This window comes from Larus michahellis, chromosome 3, assembly GCF_964199755.1.
Source record: "Larus michahellis chromosome 3, bLarMic1.1, whole genome shotgun sequence".
Lineage (NCBI taxonomy): Eukaryota > Metazoa > Chordata > Aves > Charadriiformes > Laridae > Larus > Larus michahellis.
Genome location: NC_133898.1, coordinates 66,011,870 through 66,033,280, shown reverse-complemented (window position 1 = coordinate 66,033,280; position 21,411 = coordinate 66,011,870). Strand labels below are relative to the sequence as shown.

Sequence of the window (21,411 nt, the reverse complement as noted above, 5' to 3'; positions counted from 1 at the left end):
TACAGGGTGACAGGGAGCGAGGGACTTGGAGATGAAGAGATTTTATTCCTGTCATACAGCTGTGGGTTCTGAATAGACACTGCTCAAAGACATCAGCTGCCTTGAAAGTTTTATGGTTTAATTTGCGAAGTTGCATCTCACATCAGTCTCGACTATGAAACGGGGACAGGTGGTGTGTTTTTATCCATGTCTCACTATGCAAATGGTGTAACAGAGTGTAGAATAAACACTGTTTGCCCCTTTGAAGTGTAGCATTTGTCCCTGCTGTTTCTTGCTTTTCGGTGAGGTAATACCTTTTACTTCCTAGTGTGTGCACATGTGTAGGCTTTCCAAACAGCCCCATCTGTTTCCAGAAGAAGCCATGAATGTAGGTAGCAGTGCAAATATGCTGAAAGAGAGGCAGACCTACTGGACTGAAGTTTTCAAGATAGAGGGTTCAGGCAGAGGAATAACAGCATTTGCCAGTAACATTCTCTGCAGACTGACTCTTTTCCTTCCTCTTCTCAAAAAGGAAGATGTATGAGTGAACTTGCTTGTTCATACTTTTAAAACAGTGCTTGAAGCCCTATAGGCTTATGTGTATGGCAGGTGTATGGAGAAAGCAAATGAATGCATGGTGGACTTGCTGAAATGGGAGAAAGAGTTTGGCCACTGAAATACCAGAAGCAAAGCAGGTCATGTGTGCAGCAATACATAGCCCGTCCATGGCATGCTGTTCAGTGTAGGAATTAAATTTAAAAGACATGAGCGATTTATTTTAAATAACCTTTTACTAAGATTATCAATCAAAAAGTATTATTGCTTCTTAAAAATCACACCTTGCTGCAAGTATTGATTGATCTTTGTGACTCTTCTCACTTCCCTGAATTTATAAATGTGTTACAGTTGTGTAAATTACTTATTCATATAATGTTGATTAGTTATTAGAACACCCAGCCAGTGCCAGTCCTCAGAAATGATCAGGCTAGAGACTTCACCTTTACCACTAGGTAGCAGATCAGAATTCCCACAGAGATCCTCTGGAAGTGATTCTTGTTACTGATAAAGTTTCCTCCATAAATTCAACTACATTCCCTCTAAGGCAGCCTTAGTGTCAGTCTGGGTATTTATCACAATTGCTGGTACCTTCTACTTCGCTGAGTGTACACAAACTTGTCTAAGACCACCAATATTCAGATTTCTGCAAACAGTCCGAATCAGTCTTTTTGATTCCCATTGGTTGGATTCAATATGTGTCTTTAACACTGATCTCAGAGTATAGCCCTTTCACTAATTTATTTGAAAATGGGTTTATATGTGAACAATCAATATGATTCCCATTGGGAGAATAGTTAAAAGTCAGCATGTCTTTAATATTCATTTACCTGAGACACCAAGAAGATGAGTCTTTTTGTTCGGAAGAGAACACTTCAAAAGCTTCTATTGGCATAAACTCCTTGCAGTTTGCGTGGAGAAAGGTGAGACCACTTGCTTTCTGTTTCATACCACACCACCACTGCTTTTTGTTACACAACACACATAAGAATTTCTTCTATCCTAATAATTTTTGCCTGCCCTTTAGTCCAAAGGATGGAATTCCTAAGGTTGAGGAATTAGGAACATATTAAGTGGGAATTTATGTTCCTGGTTTTTTGTCATTACTTGATTTTATCTACTTTATGTTTTCATAACTCTGAACAATGAGGAAATAAGCTTTGGAGACTATGAGTGTCTCCATCTCAAAGGAAATAGAAAGTTACATTACGCTCCTAATGTCATTCAACAGATGTCTGTGTAAAGACAAGGGAATATACTCAAACAGCATCAATACAATTTCCTGCAGAGGCAAAAAGGAGAGGGAAAAGATCCACAGACCCTGACATAAACCAGACGGAATTCCGATTCTCACATACAAACTGTTCGTCATTCTCTTTTCAAACATTCTCTTTTCCAAAAGAATCCATCCAACTCTTTGGATGTTATTTCAGAGTATAGTCTAGAGACGTGACACAGTACTTAGCACAAGAGCAAAGGAGCGCGAGCGCCACAGGTAAGTCTCCTTGATGGGAAAGAAAACGTGCATAGGCTGAAATCAGCCAGCGCAGACGGAGCGCGTCTGGGAGTGTAGCGCCACAGGGCAGGGACTGCAACAACTTGGAAAGGTGGGAGGCAAATCTGCCTCATCGGTAATTCCCAAACGTAGGAAGGAAATACCAGTCTGTGTAGGAATGAGGAAGTCCACTCATCTCACAAACGCCCTCTACCGAGAACTGCTTCTAAGAGGGGAAAAGGCTCCTTTCACGTGTTTGTGCAGCTCAAGGCGCTTGATAATTCCAGGGCTAATTCCAGATTTGCACATCACGACAAACTTTGTGTAGTCCCATGAAGAGCCAAGCATATCTGCCACAAAAATTACCTGCAGTAAGTAGCCTTTAATTAAGTATGCATGCTTGCAAACTAAAGGAGAACTGTGTTCAAATGCAACCCTGAAAGTAATCATGTTTGAAGGCCTGATATCAGTCATGCATTAAAAAGAAACAAGGCAACAAAAAAGGAACAAATACTATTTGATTTTAAAAACTGAGCATTAGGAAACAAACCTGAGAGAAATTCTTGTAGTATCACACATTAGACCAGCAGATACAGTTGGAAAAAGTGGACATGCATTGTACGAGAGAGTGACTTCCCCCAGACAGTTAGATGTACAATAATCTTAAGTAAGTCGTGTCTTCTTTCTTGTTACTTGAATACAGGCTTTCTTAATTTGGTGGAGGGGGTTTTAGGCAGAGACTTCCATTCCTTTCAGCTTCTTGAGTCAGGCGCTCTATTTAAAGGACAAGAGAATACAGAAACAGATCATTTCCCCTATCCCCCCATTTCAGAATACATAATAGGATTTGCTGCTGCTACTATGTGGGTAGCTGGAAGTGGACTCAAGAAGCAGCTGGGAACAGCAGGCAGAGTTGGAGAAAGGAGGGTTGTCTACCTGGGTATGAAACACTCCATGTCGTGGAGCCTCCAAGGAGGACAAATGTTCAGCTGCTAAGACCACATCTCTTAGGCCAGACCTCAGACTCTAAGGTTAGACATCTTGACATCAAACCTCTATGACTCTTACTAGTAAAATAGCACTGAAAGTTAATCAGCTCATAGGCACTGCTAATGCATTCCCTAGGAGAAATTGATATGAGCAGAATTAATCTAAAAAGAAGAACTGTTGTGGATTTGTGTAGAGAATGTCACAAATGACATAAGATAGCAAACTAGATATCTTAAAAAGTGAAATGCTGAGTTCAACCACAGCTGCTCAGGGATTACTTCTAAGCAGCAGCCAACCAATAGAAAAGACATCATGCAGCCCTTTCCCCTTCTAGACTCCAGATAACAGAAGAAGTAGCTTCATTCTGTGGTCAGAGCTGAGCTGTGTCCACCGGCAGTACAATGTCCTTGGAGCAGTGGCTGCAAGCAGGAGTTTGTGGCCTCCCAGGCCTGGTAAAGCTGCCATGAACACCAATATGGAAATTCCTCTTCGTTAAGTCTGCATGACTGGACAGCGTGACTCTAGAAAAGAAAGCTAAAGTGATTCATCATGCCTATTTCTTAATTTTTCAAAATATGCTTTTTACATTGAACAGACTTTGCAGTAATTAAAAAAAAAAAACAAACCCAAACAAGCAAAACAAAAACAAAACCAAAACCAAGACCAAAACAACAAAAAAAACCACAAAGAAGTGGTGAAGAAGCTTTATGTGTGACACTCATCTCCCCACACTGAGCACCATGACTGAGCCCATACCCCTGTGCCATAAACCCAGACTTTCTTTAGTCCATCCTTCTCAACTCCCAGATTTTGCATCCCGCCCGCCACTCTTTGTGCTAAACATAAACAAACCATCAGGCAGCCAGGAGGATCTGTGGAAGGCACTTGCCTCCCACGCCACCTGCCCTAGCTGAAGGTGAGGCAACCTCCATCTCAGGTCCAAATTGCAGTGGAGGCACCAGTCTGCAGCTATTAGAGGCCTTTACTGGGCCTAAGCTTCGACGTGGGGAACTCTGCAAACCAAAAGGGAAATTCAGGTGCTTCCTGAAAAGCTGGCAGAAGAGGTTGTTCTCCAAGATTTAGGCATGCAAGCTGTCTTTTGGCAGACAAAAACTTACCTTATTGACAGCAGTTCGTTTTTTGTGCCATTTCATTTTGTGCCATTTTCATGACCCAAGTATAATAGGTGCCACTACATTTAACCACACTAGTTAAGCAATGATCAGGGTGCTTACTGTTAAACATGCCACTCATCCCTCTAAGCACAAGTGCATCTTCATGCATGTATTTATTTTCCATTTGTTTAACTGTGATTACTTAGTAGAACTTCAACTCATTAAAAGGTTAAAGAGCGCACTGCTCAGTTGCAACCTTGAGCTGAAAGCCAGGCTTAGGACTCACTTAGAAGCAAGTGTGATATCAACATCTTCCATTGCATTTGCGCATGAGAGGAAACCAACAGACAGCCACTCCTGCAGACTCAAAACAAATAATGATTTTCTGTCAAGAAAGTCCCAAGGAACAGCTTGAGTTGCCTTAGCAGACTGCATTCAAAAGGACTGCACAATGCCAGCTTACTCTACTCAAGTCATCCTCTTAATGTGGTGTTACGAAGCACACTATTGAACACACATGACAAAAGAAAAACATTGCTATTAGTTCCTCCTCATGCAAAGATAATGGCCTTCCTGTGCTTCAGCTCACACGACACGTACTGAGCCACTTCAAAGAAACCAACACTTTTATTGTGGGGCTATTCATCACACTCAGTGGGGTTTGGGTGCAGACACCCATGGGGTTTGTATTGGATTTATTTGACAACCTCTCCAGAATTCGGTTTTTATTTCAGTGCAGTTGTATCCCTTATGTGTTCCCAGAACTAAAGCAGAGCATTGACAGCTAACTCTTATTTTAGCATTTTTATCACAGGACAGGAATTCAAGTATCCATAATGTTACCAAGGTCATACAGAGATTGTGTTAGATTAGAGGATCTGGTCAGGTAAGTAATTATGTTATCCTCACTTAACAATAAGAAGATACAAAGTAGCATTTGTATAGTGAAGCTTTTTACCTAAAACGTGTTCTTAAATATTTTTTCTATCTGTAGCAAAATCAAATGCTTTCTGACCAAACTTAATGATTATTGTGGGTTCATGTTGATCAGTTAACGTAAAAATAATTGCTATGATACTAAGCATAATGAAAAGTATTGAAAGATTTATCTCAGGTTAGAAATCAGGAGCTTTTCAGTTTTCCCATTATTGCCTTTTAAACATTTCTGTTTAAAGAGATCATAAAAAATGCCAATACAAGTGTTCTTGAAGTACCTTCAACAGTAGGTTTTCAACAGCAATTCACATTTTAAAAGAATTAAATGATTAAAATATTACTGATATTAAACATCTGTCCAGCATGCTGAGGTAATTTAGTAATTTTATAGTATTGTGGGAACATTAAAAATTGGGTTTGGATGATAATTAAGCTCCATATGTATTACGAGCAGAAGAAAAACAACTCACTGTAACCACAATTATTGCTTTTTTGTGAAGGTTAGTCACACATCCTGAGAACCCCAGTATTTTATTGCAGATTACATACCACCGTGAGACATTATTGCTTTCAGTTCATTCAATACATACAAAGCTCAGCATTCTCTCCATGCAGTGGAGTGGCAGTTTGCATTAAAAAATGCTTAGAAACCCAGTCTCAGTGCTACTAATACAGCACCTTTTACAGGCCTCCAGGAGATAAATAGACATTTAATTAACTGCCTGAAAAAGGAGCTGTAGTAAATAAGACACACTTACTGAAGGGCATTTCACCTTTGTACTCTAGCTACTTCAGCAGATGCAGGGCAGGTTCCCCTTACAAAGGGTATTCTGATGTCTTGCAACAGTTACTCTAATCATGGCATTAATACAGTCATTGTGGTACCTTTTACTGCCACAGCAGCTAAATCCACACATAAAATGAGCCCTGATTCCCATCTGTTCCCTCCTCCTGCCTATGTTTCCATGCCTATGAGCATACATCACAGCAGGGGCAATACTTCTTGTTACATCAGCTTGAAGTCATGCTGCAACCAATTCCAAGGGAGGATCTCTCCTGAGTTTGGAGGCAAAAGACTAAATGTCCCTCTTAGATTTGGTGGATTTCACTTTCCTGTGCATCCTCTTCAGAACACTGAATAAGCTACTGCGCAGCAGTGCCTGAATGATGAGCTGCCTCTTCCCCTCCTCTGGTTTCCCATCCCCATCCTTTCTCTCTCCACCTTCTCCTAAAACTCCCACTAGGTTCAAACACAATGTAGGTCCCTGCAGCTGTTTCCCAGCAGGAGTGCCTGGTGCATGCATGAGGTCTCACGCACAGGTCTTCTGGATTCCTTTCAACTGCGCATATGTTGTAGGCTGGCAAATTATTAATAGCAATTATTGCCATTAAGTTATTTGTACCAGTATTGGAGTGGTTAGCATTATTCGTTTTAATTGAATTGCTGTTACTTCTTTGAATTCAGAATTTTGTTCCTGCAGCTTCCAAGTTTGGCTGCATCTTTACTTTTTATTGGACTCAGCTAAAAATAAGTTATTAAGCTCTAGATGGTGCAAATTGAACCTGTCAGCAGCCCAGGAGGCTGCCGCTGTGCCCCGGCTGGCGGGAACCCGGCTTCTTCCGCCGGCAGCAGCCCCGAGAGCTCCGTGGCGGGTCTGCGGATGCCGGTTACCCCCGCCCGGGGCCGGGACAGGGACCGGGGCGGGAGAGAGGCAACGGGGGGGGCGGCCCTGCTGCCGGGGCCGGGACGGTGGGTACGGCGTGCAACCCGAGGGGGGGGTGAAGGCGGCGGGGCACGGGCAGGGGAACACCCGGCGGCGGCGCGGCGGAGGCGGCAGCCGCCGCTGCTGACGGTGCTGGCCGGGGATTACCGCCCGGCGCCGGCGGCCCCGCTGTCGCCGAGCCCGCTCCCTGCCCGAGAGCCGGGGACCGCCCGGCGGCAAAGGGCGGAGCGATCCGGGGCCGGGGGCTGGGTCCGGCCGCCGCCGCCGGCTCAGGGCGCCTTCCCCGGACATGTCCCCCAACTATATGCGGAGCTTCTCGGAGGGATGTGTGAGTACGCCGGGGCGGCCCCGGGGCCGGAGCCGGGAGCGAGGGGTCCGGCCTCAAAGCGGCAGGGAGCGGCGCCGCGTCCCCCATCCCCGAGCGGCGGTGCGGGATGTCTTCCGCCCGTCACGGCCCGCTCGGCCGCTGGGGCTCCCCGGGAGGGACTCGACGGCCACCGAAAGAGGCCTGCCTGGGCGCCAGCAACGCCCCTTTGGGGAAGCTGAAATTTAATTTGCAAGCCTAATTAGCGTTAACGACGGTTAACGACATGGTGGTCCTTATGTTGCCGTCACCTGACATCACGCAAATCGATACAACAGCAAAATGAACGGACTTTCCGTCCAAGCGATGAGCTCCATTGGGTGCATTCTGCCACAGCAGAACACAGATAAAGGCAGCGAAAGAAATTAACTGCTAAGTGCTAGACAAATGAATGTTTTTTATAAAATTAGTAGCAACAATAAAGTGCTCTAAGCCGTTATTATTTTAGAAAGCTACTGCAGCCTTCATAGGCAAACTGCTTTTCAAACAAAGAGAATGAAATAAATATTTTGGATAATGAAAAAGAGCAAGTAGGCCTCCAACAGTAATGCTGTTCATTTTTGTTTTCATGTTGAATAACCCTGTGATTTGCAGCTCAGGCCACCAACGGTAATTGGCCAATTCCATACTCTTTTCTTTGGCTCAGTCCGCATGTTTTTCCTTGGCGTTTTGGGCTTTGCTGTTTATGGAAATGAGGCCTTGCATTTCAGCTGTGACCCAGACAAGAGAGAGGTTAATCTTTTCTGTTACAACCAGTTCAGGCCTATAACTCCTCAGGTAATTCTCTTTTTTTTTTTTTTTTTTATTGTAGAAATCCAATGTTAAGAAAACGAACCGAAAAAATTAAACATAATTGTTCCATATAAGAAGTAGCAACTGATTGGGCTAATTATCACTTAGCTTTTTCATTAATATTTTCTTTTTAATAACCTTTCATCTGTGACTAAATAAGGAGTTGTGCTTTCTATCCATCATACCAACAACCCTCACTTTTCAGAAACCAACTGAACTTTTCCAATTAAAATATAACAGTGATTTTTACCTTTATTGTCGCCTAAGTGTCTATACATTTGATACACATATAAAAACAGACTTGCAAAATGTTCCAATATGTGCATGTTTTAGCTGTCCTGATGCAGTTGTAAATGACCTGACAGCTACGTTTCTGCTACATTTTAGGTATTCTGGGCGTTACAGCTGGTGATTGTGCTGGTACCCGGAGCCTTTTTTCACCTTTATGCTGCGTGTAAGAGCATCAAACAAGAAGATATCCTCCAAAAGTCATTCTACAGCAGTTTTTATGTCTTCTCTGTTTTCTTAAGGGTTATCCTTGAAGCTGTGGCTTTTTGGCTTCAGATTCAGCTCTTTGGTTTCAAAGTGAATGCAATCTACATGTGTGATATGGGAGCATTTGAAAAAAAGTTTAACATTACCCGGTGCATGGTGCCAGAGCACTTCGAAAAGACAATTTTTCTTATTGCGATGTACACATTTACTGTGATTACAGTGGTCTTGTGTGTTGCCGAAATTTTTGAGATCTCATGTAGAAGGCTAGGTTTCTTAAAAACTCAATGATGTCAATCACTCCTAGTAATTTACCACCCTGCCCACCTGCAGTTTTATAACAATGATTGCAGAAGAGAACCGCACTCATGATTACCGCTGCAGGGTAGTATCAAAAGAAAATCTTGAAGAAAAGCCTTTTCTGGGTCCAGTCATGCCTTGATTTCAGTGAGAGTTTTGCTTGTGTGTGACTGCGGAATTGGGCCCACAGAATTTTTTGCTGTGTGTGTCACATCTAACTTCTGATTGCTCTGACTAAAGTTGCTAGAATAACAGTTAAAAAGATGTCTGCATACTAAAATTATTCCATGCAATAAGTGTATTTGGATAGGTTAGGTCTTGAACTTTATATAGATATCAGATGTTTTTCTGTGCGACGGTTTCTTCTTAAGGACTAGCAGACATCTTAAACTTAGAAATTATTTAATTCTTTGTGCTGAAGTGAGGTAATGACAAAAAAAAAGATTTCAGAACTGGAAAGAAAGGAGGAGGTAGTTTACTGTATAAAATATGTACAAATAGCAATCATAACAATTAGCTTTTTTCCATTTGTTTTTCAATTCTCCTAAATTTCTAGGAAAAAAAAAAAGGTGTCTTCCTCTTTCAGCATTTTCTACAGCTACTAAATTGAACAATTTCTGTTCCGAATCTCAGTGAAATGAGAGACTCAGACTCATCACTCCTCTAACAGTGATCCAGGAATCAGCAAAGTCAAAAGGAATCCATCAGCATCTTTGGACACAGTTTGAGGCCTCTAACACTAAAGGGAAGAACATCTTTGCTTCTTGAATTAAGTTTGGGTCCTTCCAGGAATACTTGGAAAATTCTAGAAAAATTACTACAAAATCTTTTAGCACCAACCACTAGTTAAGCCATCCCAAACAAGGCTGAGTTATAGGAACTTTGTAATCCTTACCCAAAAAAGCAGTCCTCATGACATAAATGGAGCTGCATGACTTAGGTGTCTTGGATTTGATTGATTCTGGGCCATTTAAATCAAAGTGGGTCATAACTAGATGTGTGATTTTTTTAATATGCCAATCAAGAAGAAAATGATGAATTTCAATACATTCACTGTATTAAAGCACTAATGTTGTGATATTTTTTCCCTGCAGAATATGTTATGTTGTCTTAAACCTATGTCCAGTCAATACTATCAGATTTGTGCAATATTAAACTAGTTATTTGGTATTTGCAAGCATTACAAATGGAATAAGAATCACTGTGCTAACTTCTTGGTTGCATAACATGCCATGTACTTTGCCTAATAAATGCTTAATTTTCTGTTGTATACATCAGTATGTAGATGTAGTGTTGAGGGACATGGTCCAGTGGTAACTTGGCAGTGTTAATTGGACTTGATGATCTTAAAGGTCTCTTCCAACCAAAACAATTCTAGAATTCTATGCTCTATCTGGAATTATTCTTTGCAATTTAAACTTCTAAATCTCAGGTAAAAAAAACCCATCTTTTTATTTATACATAACATACAATATATATATTACTACTAAAAAGAATTTACTTCCATGTGCTAGGTATAGTCATGACCAACTGTACTCAAATCACACTTAATCATATGTTTGTATAATAATAAAATAACTTCACCACAACCTTGTCAGTATTTTCCCTGGTGCTTAATATTTGCATCACTTGTTGTTCTGCAGATTTCAAAACACTTCAGCAAGGTCAGAGGAGTGCCAAAACCCACAGCCCCTCAGGGGACTTCCCTATTGCCATCAAGAGCCTTGCAGAGCCAGGACTGGCATGGGACTGTCTGAGGATCCCTGGGGGGGGGGCTCTAGGGGCTGGATTACCCACCACCATGCCCTTTCCCTTGGCAGTCAAAACCTGGACCAATCAAAATGTGTTCTTCTTCCTAATCAGATACAATGCAGATTTTTTCTGCAATTTCTATGAAATTAAAATTGTCAAATTCCTCAGTTTCAGTTTTTCATTTAAAAAAAAAATGCGTATTATTGCCTTTTAGTGCAAATGTTTTTCTGTGACTGATTCCGTCATTGGTTTCTGGAACACGTTGATGGAGATATTATGTCCATGTAAAGAAACCATTTCCCCATGGTTGTCAACACTTCTCTTTCCTAGATTTGCCATTTGTTTTCCTGGCACTCATTGTATTCTCAAGTGTCTGTAAATTTTTCTTTCTCTTAGTCTTCCAAACTCCCACCACTATTGTCCTCATTTACATTACTTTCTATCAGCTTCCTTCCACCCTTACTCCCTCTGAGATTTATAACATGCCTGCGTGCATTTCTCAGTGTTGCACTGATTTTAGCTCAAATGCTGAGCAAATATTTGAGATGATCCTGAAGGCTTTTTTTGCCGTTGTGAAACGAATTATGTAACACACTTGGGGATTCTTTGATTCAATTCTATTTCTTTACACAGCGAACGCGAAGTCCTGTCTCCCTGAACACAGTAGGAAGTATTTTTGTTGCTTACATCAGGGTCACGTTATAAGTGCTTCTTTGACTTTGTCATTGTTTTCCACCATACTCTAGCTGCCTCATTTTGCACTCAAAGCAATCCCCAGCTCATGCATTTACAGTCAGTTTTGTCTCTAGCCAGTCATCATGCCCATTTAAGTTCTCACTTAACAAAGAGCCGTTAATTGTTCCCTCCATCATCTTCAATGAAACAGGCTAAATACACCCAGTAAGTGATGAGATTGCCTTTACATCAAAGGTATAGCTGCTCTGGGCCAGCCAACTTCTAGTACACCACCACAACATCCCAGTCCTATAACCACTCCTTGTTCTGTTCCTTTCTTGTATTCCTTTCTTCTGTTCAGCCATCATTTCCCTCCTGTTCTCTTTTCAGCACTCTCCCATGATAGCAATGAGACAACGCAACCACCTGTCCTACCCCGTGCCTCCCTCCAACACACATCTTTCTTTATGCCTTGGAGCATTGACATTCTCCTGTCTTGTAGACAGCCATTTTGAGATGAGGCGGAGGTTTGGCAACAGGGCCATTTAAAAGAAATTAAAAAATCATTTAACTATGCTGTCAGAATGAGAAGATGACAGACACTTGTCCTGGTTTGAGGTAAAACAGAACCAATTTTCTTTTCAGTAATTCTACTTTTCAGTTAAGTCTCTTCTAACTAACTAACTCCCTAAAATTAACAGTGTATTTTTCAGACAGTGTCTGCTTCTAGCAGATAACCTCAGATGTTTATAGTTAATACCAAGGAATGGTATGAAGAGGCTCCTGCTTACACTTATTGCTCTAACAACCAAGGTCAGCTGACTTTGTGAGGTATCAAGTTGGAGTGGTGGAAGCAGAAAAGCGTAGAGGGGTTGCACCTGTGGGGAGGAGAGGACAAGACAAGTGACCAAAAACTGACCAACAGGGTATTCCATCCCAACTGCCTCATGCTTGGTATAAAGCTGAGGGATCAAAGGGGTCAGCCTCATTCTTCAATGGCCAGTGTCTGAGGAGGACTCTGTTCATCTGTCTTTGATCCTAATCCGTGCACTCCTGAATCCAGATCCCCTCTATCACTGAGTCCAGCCTGAAACTTTCCCAGTGCCTGCTGGTGACGTGATCGTCAACCTGGGAGCTTGATACTGGTTTTGTATATATCATACGTATTTCATTATTTTAATATTTTTTATTATTATTAATATTTCATTAAAGTTGTTTAGTTTCTTTTTCAATCCGTAAATCTGTCTTACTCTCTCTCCCTTCTCTTCTGGGAAGGGAGAGAGGTTAACGAGAGCACCTGTTGTTCATTTAGTGGCCAAACCAGCCTAAACCATGACAACACTGCAATAATAATAGTAATTTTGCAAATTTTGAGATCCTTTTGAAACCATTTTGCTTCAGCTGCTCCCATTTCTTTTGCTGTTCCTATCCCCTCCCAGCACAAAGAGAAATCCTTGGGAGGTTCCTCTGAGAAAGTTTTGTGGGAAGCGGTGATCCTGCAAGATGTGCTTTCCCAGGTTAGGGGACTCGCTGCCGGGAAGCGGCGCAGCCCGGTGAACACGCTATTAGCCAGGCCACGGGGGTACAAGGCTTCTCCAGCGAGTGGCAGCGGGAGGAAGGGCTGAGGCCCAGGAGCAGAGGTGGGCTTCGGCGCTTCAGGCCCTCCCGTACCTCTGGCGAGCCTCGGGGCAGCTCAAGGGGAAGGTTTTTCAACCTGAAAAAGGGATTTTTCTTGCAGCTCCACCTCCAAGGGCAAGGTACCCACGGCTCTTTGGGCTGACGTGCCAAAGGAATGGGCAGAGGAGGGCTGGGGCGGCCACAGAAGCGGGGCCAGGCTGCTATTCCGCCGGCAGGGCCCGGGGAAGCCCGGGCCGCCTCCGGGGTCTGCAGTCCCCTCCGCGCGGCGGCTGTGGGACACGCTTCCAACACTGACGAGCCACGCAGGAGACGCGTGAGGCTGTACGGCCCCAGAGACGGGGAGGCCGTCGCGGCGACGGGCCAACCTGCCCGGCGAAGCCGCCCGGGCCCCGGCTCCGTCCCCCACCCCTCCCGCTCAGCAGGGGGCGCTCTTCCCAGAGCGCCCCGCCACAGGCGGCCGCCCGCCCACCGCGCAGGCGCCCTGGCGTCCCCTGCCGGAAGCGGAAGCGGCCGGCGCCAGGCTCGGGAGCCGGAGTCGCTGTCGGCCGCCTGTTGTTGCCGTTGCGTGTTGTCGCCCCCGTGATGGCGGCCACGGCGCTTCCCCCGCTGCCGCCGCAGTTCAAGAGCATCCAGCACCATCTGCGAACCGCGCAGGAGCTGGACAAGCGAGAGCCGGTGGTGGCGTATTACTGTGAGTGAGGCGGCCGCAGCGCTGCCCCGCCCCGCTGGACCCCGAGCCCGGCCCGTCGCGGCCCGGCCCGTCCTGCCCTGCCCTGCCCTGCTACTTGCCCCCCCGGCCAGCAGTCGCCGCGCGCCCCTCCCGCCGTCCGGCTGGGTTGTTGGGTTGCGCCGAGCGCCCGTCGGCTGTACTGAGAAGTGGGAGCGGGGGGAGGTAGGGGGGAAGCCCCACCTCTTGGGGCGGTACGGGGTGTTCACGGTCTTCCCTGTGTGCTGCTTCAGCTGCGAGCCCCAGCCCGTCTCTCGTGGGCTCTATTTTTGCAGAGTTAAGCCTCTTTGCAGTCGTAGTGGATATGCCAGCAGCCTAAAAACGTGATTGTACGCGCGTGTGTAAAGTCAGGGCTTCTGTGTTGGGATAGCCCTAATAAGCGTCACAAAAGGCTAACATTGGAGAGTCTTTTCAGAGTTTTTCTCCTGCTGAAAAGACCTTCTTTCTGTCCTGTACCCGAGTAAGCAATTTGGGTTTGAGAGTTTTTAATTCTTTTAATAGCGTTGATTTTATTTTTTTGTGAAGCGCTGTCACTTCTTAGGGTTCTGTTAAGGAGCAGAGCGGGTGGCTCATTTTTTGTTTGTTTCATTGAAATGAACACAGCTAAATCTTACTGTAAATCTTTCAAATTAATATGTAAATTTTTCAAGCTAACTTATGGGGTTAGGATGGTCTATGAGCCTTTCTAAAAGATTTTTCCATGGTTAATTAAGAAATGCAAGCCTGTTAGTAGTCTTAAATTCCTGTCACAGTTAATCGCCACACTCGGAAAACTTATAAGACTTCTAAGCAGATCAGCAGGAATGTGTGTTTATTTTTATTTTTTTGTTTGTATTGATATATGAGGAGGTTGTTTGGGGAGTTCACTTGGCAATAGTTTGTCTTCAAAAATAGGTAAAAAAATAGAGGTAGAACTGGTAGTTTAATTTGTAAGGGAATCTTAAGTTTAGAAGGATGAACTCATGAAATTCAGACTTCAGAAAGCTCTGAAAAAACTGTCAGCTCAGTGTCACAAGAATAATTTTAATTTTTAGGTGTTATGCAGGAATACCGTGCTAATGTGGAAAAGTGACACCAGAGAAGAAGGATAGCCACATATTAGAACACTGGATGTTCTCAGTCATACTTGCTTTTTTTTACTGGAAAATCACAGGACTTTTTGTGGCAGGAAGCACCAGCTAGGTCAAATTGCACTGTTTTCTTATTTTTCTTTATTTCTTTGGGGTTTTTTTCTGGATGTGAAGCCCTGTCTGGCTGTACAATAAAAGCTAGCATTTAGTGTAGGTAACAAAATACAAGTCTGTATTTTAAAACAGAAATGTTTTGGTGGCTGATCTCTATTTTTCTTAATGTCTTTTACATTCTGCAACTTAATGTAAGCCTTAGTGTACAGGAAAAAAATAACTGTGTTGAATAATTACCGTTTTCTGTAAAGTCCTTTTCATTCTCTGTCCTCATTAGCCTGAAAATTTGCATATCTTATTTTTTCATTTGAGTACTTCAGCACGTCCGATTCATTACTGAGTGTAGTGAAGACTATTCTAGAGATACTTTTCTCATTAGATAAAGTAAAAAGCAGTGACACTTCTTTTACAAGACAGGTCTTGCTTGGATCCTTTGTTCTTTTAAATGCACAAAGGAGAAGAATTAATTTTCACCACTGTTCCTCTGATGACACTTACTTTCTCCCATGGTTGATGACTTTGTCTGGATTGACTAAAATGCGGAATTCCTGTTTCATAGGAATTTTTTTGTTAGTTTAATTCTGGCTTTAAAGCAAAAATAAGGTTTATGAACCATTAATTTTGAACATTGTGGGTTTGGAAAAATTGTGTGGAATCCTGAAGTATTAATATTGCTACTGTCAAAAAATATACTGTACATACTTCTTGCATGTTATCAATAATAAAAGCTTTCCTAAAAACCTAGGTTATTTAAAGTGTAAGTCTGAGTATACAAAAAATTTTCAGGATACTTTTCAGTATTTGAAAGCAATGTTTCTCATTAGGTGTGTCGATGGAAAAAACCTAAACATCTCTTTGTTGAGCCTTTGAAATGTGTTTCAGAGGAACTCTGTACATTTGCTATAATGTATTTTGTGGAAGGAATAGTGTGAGGAAAGCTTGGTGTGTGCCAGAACATGTTGTGTTCTCTGTGCCTGTGCTCCTCTGTCAGCCACGTCTGCAGGCCTGTGCCTGGCACCGCACATGTGATGGGACCAGGAGGGTGGCGTGGCACAGCAGCCCGCCAAGTGCACCCTGCAGTGAAAGGTGATCTGATGGGAGAGTGCTGCGTGTTTTGTCACAGGTCTGCTTGCACAGCCACTGCGTGAGGGGGAACATCTGAATTTTGGTCTTATGATGGACGTAACTACCAATTTGAAGAAAAGAGTAAAATGTTTATAACTTTGGAATGTTGCCAGAAGTGATTCATCACTAGAAAAAAAACTTCAGTCCTAATATTAATGTTTCCACTGCACGGTAGTTTTCAGCATGGACGTATGTTTGCTAGGTTTTGATTTATGTGCATTTTAGTTCAATTTCACTTGTATATTTCTGATAACAAGAGCTGCAACACAAACTAATTTGAATATCAGATACAAGTGAACTCTGGTAAGGTGTGTTTGCAACCTAAAATATTACTTTCTGTAGCTTAGCAATAAAATTGTTGGGAGGAACTACTTACTCCTCGCGTTAATATTTTTGTCTCTCATCAGCATCCACTGGTGCCAGAGGTATGCTCTCAGAGCTGGGAATTTGAATGACAGTTGCACATTGTATTTGTATACACCATTTTAAAATTTTTTCTCATGTTTTTTGAGTGTAGTTGATATGAAGTGTTAAACTAGCATAAATCAGCACTGCCACCTAAAGAAGATACTGTAGTCCTTCTCTAGCCTCTCATTCCCAACCCTAATGTGCTTCAGAAGCAAACGTTGATGTAATTGTATGATGAAAACCAACAATAAGCTATTTTTCAGCCAGGCCAATTCACTACCGCTTAAACAGCTGTGTTCCCATACAGACAAAGACAAGGAACAAGACACAGTGGCTTGGGGTGAAGTCAGGACTCCTGCTTTTTTGGTATTGCTGGCATATGTTGATTTAAAGAATCTGTAATTTGATTAACATTAATCTCTGTTTTACATAATATGGATAGCTACAGCAGGGATGATTTGTGTTTTTCAACTGCCGTGTACCATTGAAGAGCAACGTTGATGCTCTCGTGTACCATAACACATCACAGATGCTTTTTGTTGTGGTACTTGCTAGAAACATTGCAAAAATTAAAAAATGGTTTTAGTTCTGGTAGTGCTGTGTATTCCTTACAAAGCCTTCAGGCTTAACTCCATTTTTAGGTATTCAAATTCAAAGCAGCCTATAATCAGTAGCTTTATATGTTGTTTGTAAACTGTTAATTTTTTTAGCCCTGGCCACTCTTAGTAGATGGACATAATTGGTTGAAGCAATTAAAATACATTTACTTCCTGACAGTATGTGCCGTAAGTTTACTTGGTTGTAAAATTTGTACAGTTTTGTTGGTAATGTGCCATAAGTTTACTTGGTTCTAAAATTCTCTACAGTCTAAGTAGACTGCAGAGAAATAAAGAAACCAAGTTGCTGGGTTTTTTTTTTTTAAGTTGTACAGGACGTGATCTCACAAAATAATTCTCCTTTTAAAGGGATTAGACATTTTAATGTAATTGTTCAGCACTGCCGTAACCTACCACCTTCTTTTAAAATGTTTACCTCCCCATGTGATACTTTTTCTCACATTTCATATTATTTTGTTGAATTGTCGTTAAGTATGTAGCTATTTTAGGTTCAGTAAAGGTTGTCCGATTCAATAGATAGAAGGGAATACCAGTAAAGGATGCTACATTGATTGCCTAGCAAAAGGAAAATAAGTGTTTGGTGATTCCTTATGTTAAAAACTTACATGAGTCTGCCTGTTTGACTACTTTGAGATGTTATTCTGCAAACACAAGGAGGCAGGCTTTGATAAAAAAAAATCTGGCCTGTGTAATAACTAAAAAAATTGTATCTCTAACTGTGCCACAGGCAATTTGACTGAGAAGTTCTTTTTTGAAAAATTGCAAGGTTTGAGAGGTAGTTTTGTCATCTGAAAGCTTCTGTTTTAGTGTTTAAAGCAAGATTTTCCTTAATAGCTGTTGTTTCAGCCTTTCAGTAGTGGTGTTAAGCTCTTTTCAAAGATGATTGGTAGTTTATTTTATACTTATGTACCTACTGGCCGTTGATGTTCTAATTCAAAAGTATTGAGAGAATACCAGTGAGTTGCCAGAAAAGCATGTATGTTTCGTGATATATAACATCCTAACACCCACCAGTGTTTGGATAGCCAGTGAATGCAACATGAAAAATTATGGTTCTAGTAACTTTCGAAAAGCAAGGCTGTGACGGTTTTTGCTTTACAGTCTGCTTAACATCAGAAAACATTCATGTGAGATCAGTAGACTTGATCTGTTTAAAAAAGGTACGAAGAAAATCTACAATTCTCAAATTCTTGACATAAAAAAGCATCAGCGAAATCCTCCTGAAGCATCTCACTATTGTGTTGACGTTTCTGTGGGATCAAGCAGAAGAGAAAAGCAAGAGACGTTTTTTTTTCCCTCAATTAGTTGACAACCTCTTGAATCAAGTGTCATTCAGCTTTTAACAGAAATACCCATCTGTTAAATGTGACTGGCTTTTTACTTTCAAGCTTAGTCAGACATCAGTGAAGCAAGCTTCTCACCGCATACCAATTATAAGACTTTTTTTTTCTAAAAAAAAAAGAAAGAAGACAAAAAATAAAGTTAATGGCCTGACTCAGAACTTGGGAAATGTAGTTACCGTGTAATTTTTCAACTGAAATACTGTTAATCTTTTACTGAGCCTTCCTCAAAGCAGAGAACTAATAACGGACAAATATTTTAAATGAGCTTTTAATTTATTCAACTTCTTATTGTATCATGATGAATTTTGAATTACTAATTTACAAGATGCATGTAATTCAGAAGTATTAATGGAAATAAAAGCAGCTGGTATTTGCAGTATTTCACTGCGGAGGTTCTGCATGTGCTTACTGAATTCATTTAACTGGGACATTGTAGAATTGAAATGCGTAAAATAATGTTCTTATAACATTCCTTATCTAATAAGATAATATTCCTGAGCTTTCCAGTTTAAATATTCGGGGGTTTTGTACTAGTTTTATATAATCCATTTGTAAAAGTACATTTTCCATATTCTGTTCTTGGTGGTGGCAGAAAACTGTTTTGTGTGCTACCAACAATACTACACCATTTAAAGCCTGTTATTAGAGATTACATACTGAAGAATAGGTTTAATCTGTTCTTTATTCAGGATAAATTAGTTGAAATAGTCAAATATTTAAGAAATAGATATCCATTTCATAGGTTATTATGAGACTTGTTTTGATTGTGCTGTGAGTATAAACAAAATATTTTTCAATTTTTTTTTTCCCCGCTGTGCTTTCTTTTTTTTCTGTTTTCTCTCTTAGCTTGTTTGCTCTGATTTTTTTTCAAAGATTTGTAAGTGGGAAAACTGTACTCTTAAAACTCTGTTTTTTCTGTGTAGAGAGACAAACAGTGAGAAGTGATTGGAATAACAAAGATTATAACAAAGAATAACAAAGCACCTGGGGAGGAATAACCCCATGCACCAGTACAGGTTGGGGGCTGACCTGCTGGAGAGCAGCTCAGTGGAAAGAGACCTGGGAGTCCTGGTGGACAACAGGATGACCATGAGCCAGCAATGTGCCCTTGTGGCCAAGAAGGCCAATGGCATCCTGGGGTGCATCAGGAAGAGCGTGGCCAGCAGGTCGAGGGAGGTCATCCTCCCCCTCTACTCTGCCTTGGTGAGGCCGCATCTGGAGTACTGTGTCCAGTTCTGGGCTCCCTGGGTCAAGAAGGACAGGGAACTGCTGGAGAGGGTGCAGCAAAGGGCTACCAAGATGATTAGGGGATTGGAACACCTCCCTTATGAAGAAAGACTGAGGGATTTGGGTCTCTTCAGTCTGGAAAAAAGACGTCTGAGGGGGGATCTTATCAACACTTATAAATACTTAAAGGGTGGGTGTGAGGAGGATGGGGCCAGGCTCTTCAGTGATGCCCGGCCACAGGGCAAGAGGTAATGGGCACAAACTTGAGCATCGGAAGTTCCACCTAAACATGAGGAGGGACTTCTTTCCTTTGAGGGTGGCAGAGGCCTGGAACAGGCTGCCCAGAGAGGTGGTGGAGTCTCCATTTCTGGAGACATTCAAAACCTGCCTGGACGCGTTCCTGTGCAACCTGCTCTAGGTGACCCTGCTGTGGCAGGGGGGTTGGACTAGATGATCTCCAGAGGTCCCTTCCAACCCCTACCATTCTGTGATAAATACATAAAAAGCAAAAATTAAAGATGATGTTAACTGTTTTGTAGAATTTTGGGCACTTGCTTTGATTACATAGGTGGTAATTAAAAATAATCTGCTCTGACAGAGCTAGGAATGAGAACATAAAATAGAACCAAGGGTACTTCAGAGATTGAAACTTTATTTCTGAGGTACTTGTATTTGTATAAAACTCCTAAACTTCAATTGTACAGTGTAAATGTACTATCGTGCATTTTTCCACCAGATAATTCACAGTTTTTTGGAGGATCTTTGTTCAACTTGAACCTCTGGAAGTAGAATTAAGAACTACATTTGCCTGCCTGAGGTTTGCTGCTGCTTCTGAAGAAGGGATGCATCAATATCAGCATTCTAATTTGCAGAATCACAGTATCGTTGAGGTTGAAGGGAACTTTGTACATCATCTAGTCCAATCCCCTGCTCAAAGCATGATCACTAGTGCAGGTTGGTCAGGACTATGTCCAGGCAAGTTCTGAATATTCCCAAGGACGGGATGAAGAGTCCACAGCTGCTGGGAGCAACCTATTCCAGTGTGTGATTATCCTCACAGGAGAAAATTTTCCTTATGTTTAAATGGGATTTCCTGTATTTCATTTTGTGCTCATTGCCTCTTGTCCTGTCCCTGTGCACCACTGAGATGGGTCTGGCTTTGTCTTCACTCCTCACCGCCGCCCCTACCCACATCAGGTATTTATGCACATTAGTAAGACTCATTGGGCCTTCTCTTTTAAAGACTAAACAGTCCCAGCTCTCTTTGTCTCCTGGTATGACAGATGTCCCTAGCCCTTTGTTATCTTTGTGGCCTTTCCCATGTCTCTCATACTGGGAGCCCAGAATTGGACCCAGCACTGCAGGAGTGTCACACCAGTGCTGAGCAGAAGGGAAAGATCACCTCCCTCAACCTACTGGCAATGTGTCTCCTAATGCAGCCCTGGAAGCTGTTAGCAGTTAAGGTCAGGAGTACACTTCGGGAACTTACCTCATGGTCATGCCCATCAAGGGTGCTTTGGTTCACCTCACAGAAGAGTTTGTGAGCATGAAATAGGTTTCTTCCAGTTTAAACTAAACTGGAGGGTGTTCCACAGGAGTGCTTCAAATTTGTGCTCTAATCACTACAACCTGTTTTATCTGCATGACTTGACCATAACTAATCCAGAGTAGCTGCCTTCTCCTTTTGCCTTCTTGAGATCTCAATTACTATAAATCCTACAGTTAAGGTAGTTTTTCTGTTTTAATTAGAAATGTATCACTTTCTTTATTAGACTATAGAGACAAGCTTTGAAAAATACTGCTGGTTAAAATACTGTGCCAGAGCTTAGAAACCTATGAATTCCACTTACAGATCTCTTACTCAAATTTTACAAGACCAAACTTGGTTCTTAAACTGCACTGAAGAATGGCAGTGTAGAATACTGAGTGATTTCCTAGGATTCATAATAGATATTCGATTACTTGTTTTGTCA

At 42.1% G+C, this 21,411-nt stretch overlaps 2 protein-coding genes across 3 annotated transcripts in view; both read left to right on the top strand.

Moving 5' to 3' along the window:
• The first annotated feature begins 7,011 nt into the window (after positions 1 to 7,011).
• On the top strand, positions 7,012 to 10,011 carry GJE1 (gap junction protein epsilon 1). The gene is made up of 3 exons (XM_074578279.1): positions 7,012 to 7,122; positions 7,753 to 7,935; positions 8,338 to 10,011. Exons 1-3 carry the CDS (start codon positions 7,084 to 7,086, stop codon positions 8,731 to 8,733), a joined length of 618 nt encoding a protein of 205 aa, XP_074434380.1. The 5' UTR covers positions 7,012 to 7,083; the 3' UTR covers positions 8,734 to 10,011.
• Positions 10,012 to 13,303: 3,292 nt separating this feature from the next.
• Positions 13,304 to 21,411, top strand: part of VTA1 (vesicle trafficking 1) — a 41,745-nt gene continuing 33,637 nt past the window's right edge. The window contains exon 1 of one of the 2 annotated variants that reach the window (XM_074580563.1): positions 13,304 to 13,498. In XM_074580563.1, the coding sequence (XP_074436664.1) occupies positions 13,390 to 13,498 (109 nt within the window). In that variant the 5' untranslated portion in view covers positions 13,304 to 13,389. The remainder of the gene's footprint in view (positions 13,499 to 21,411) is intronic. The other variant, XM_074580562.1, reaches the window with a different exon arrangement.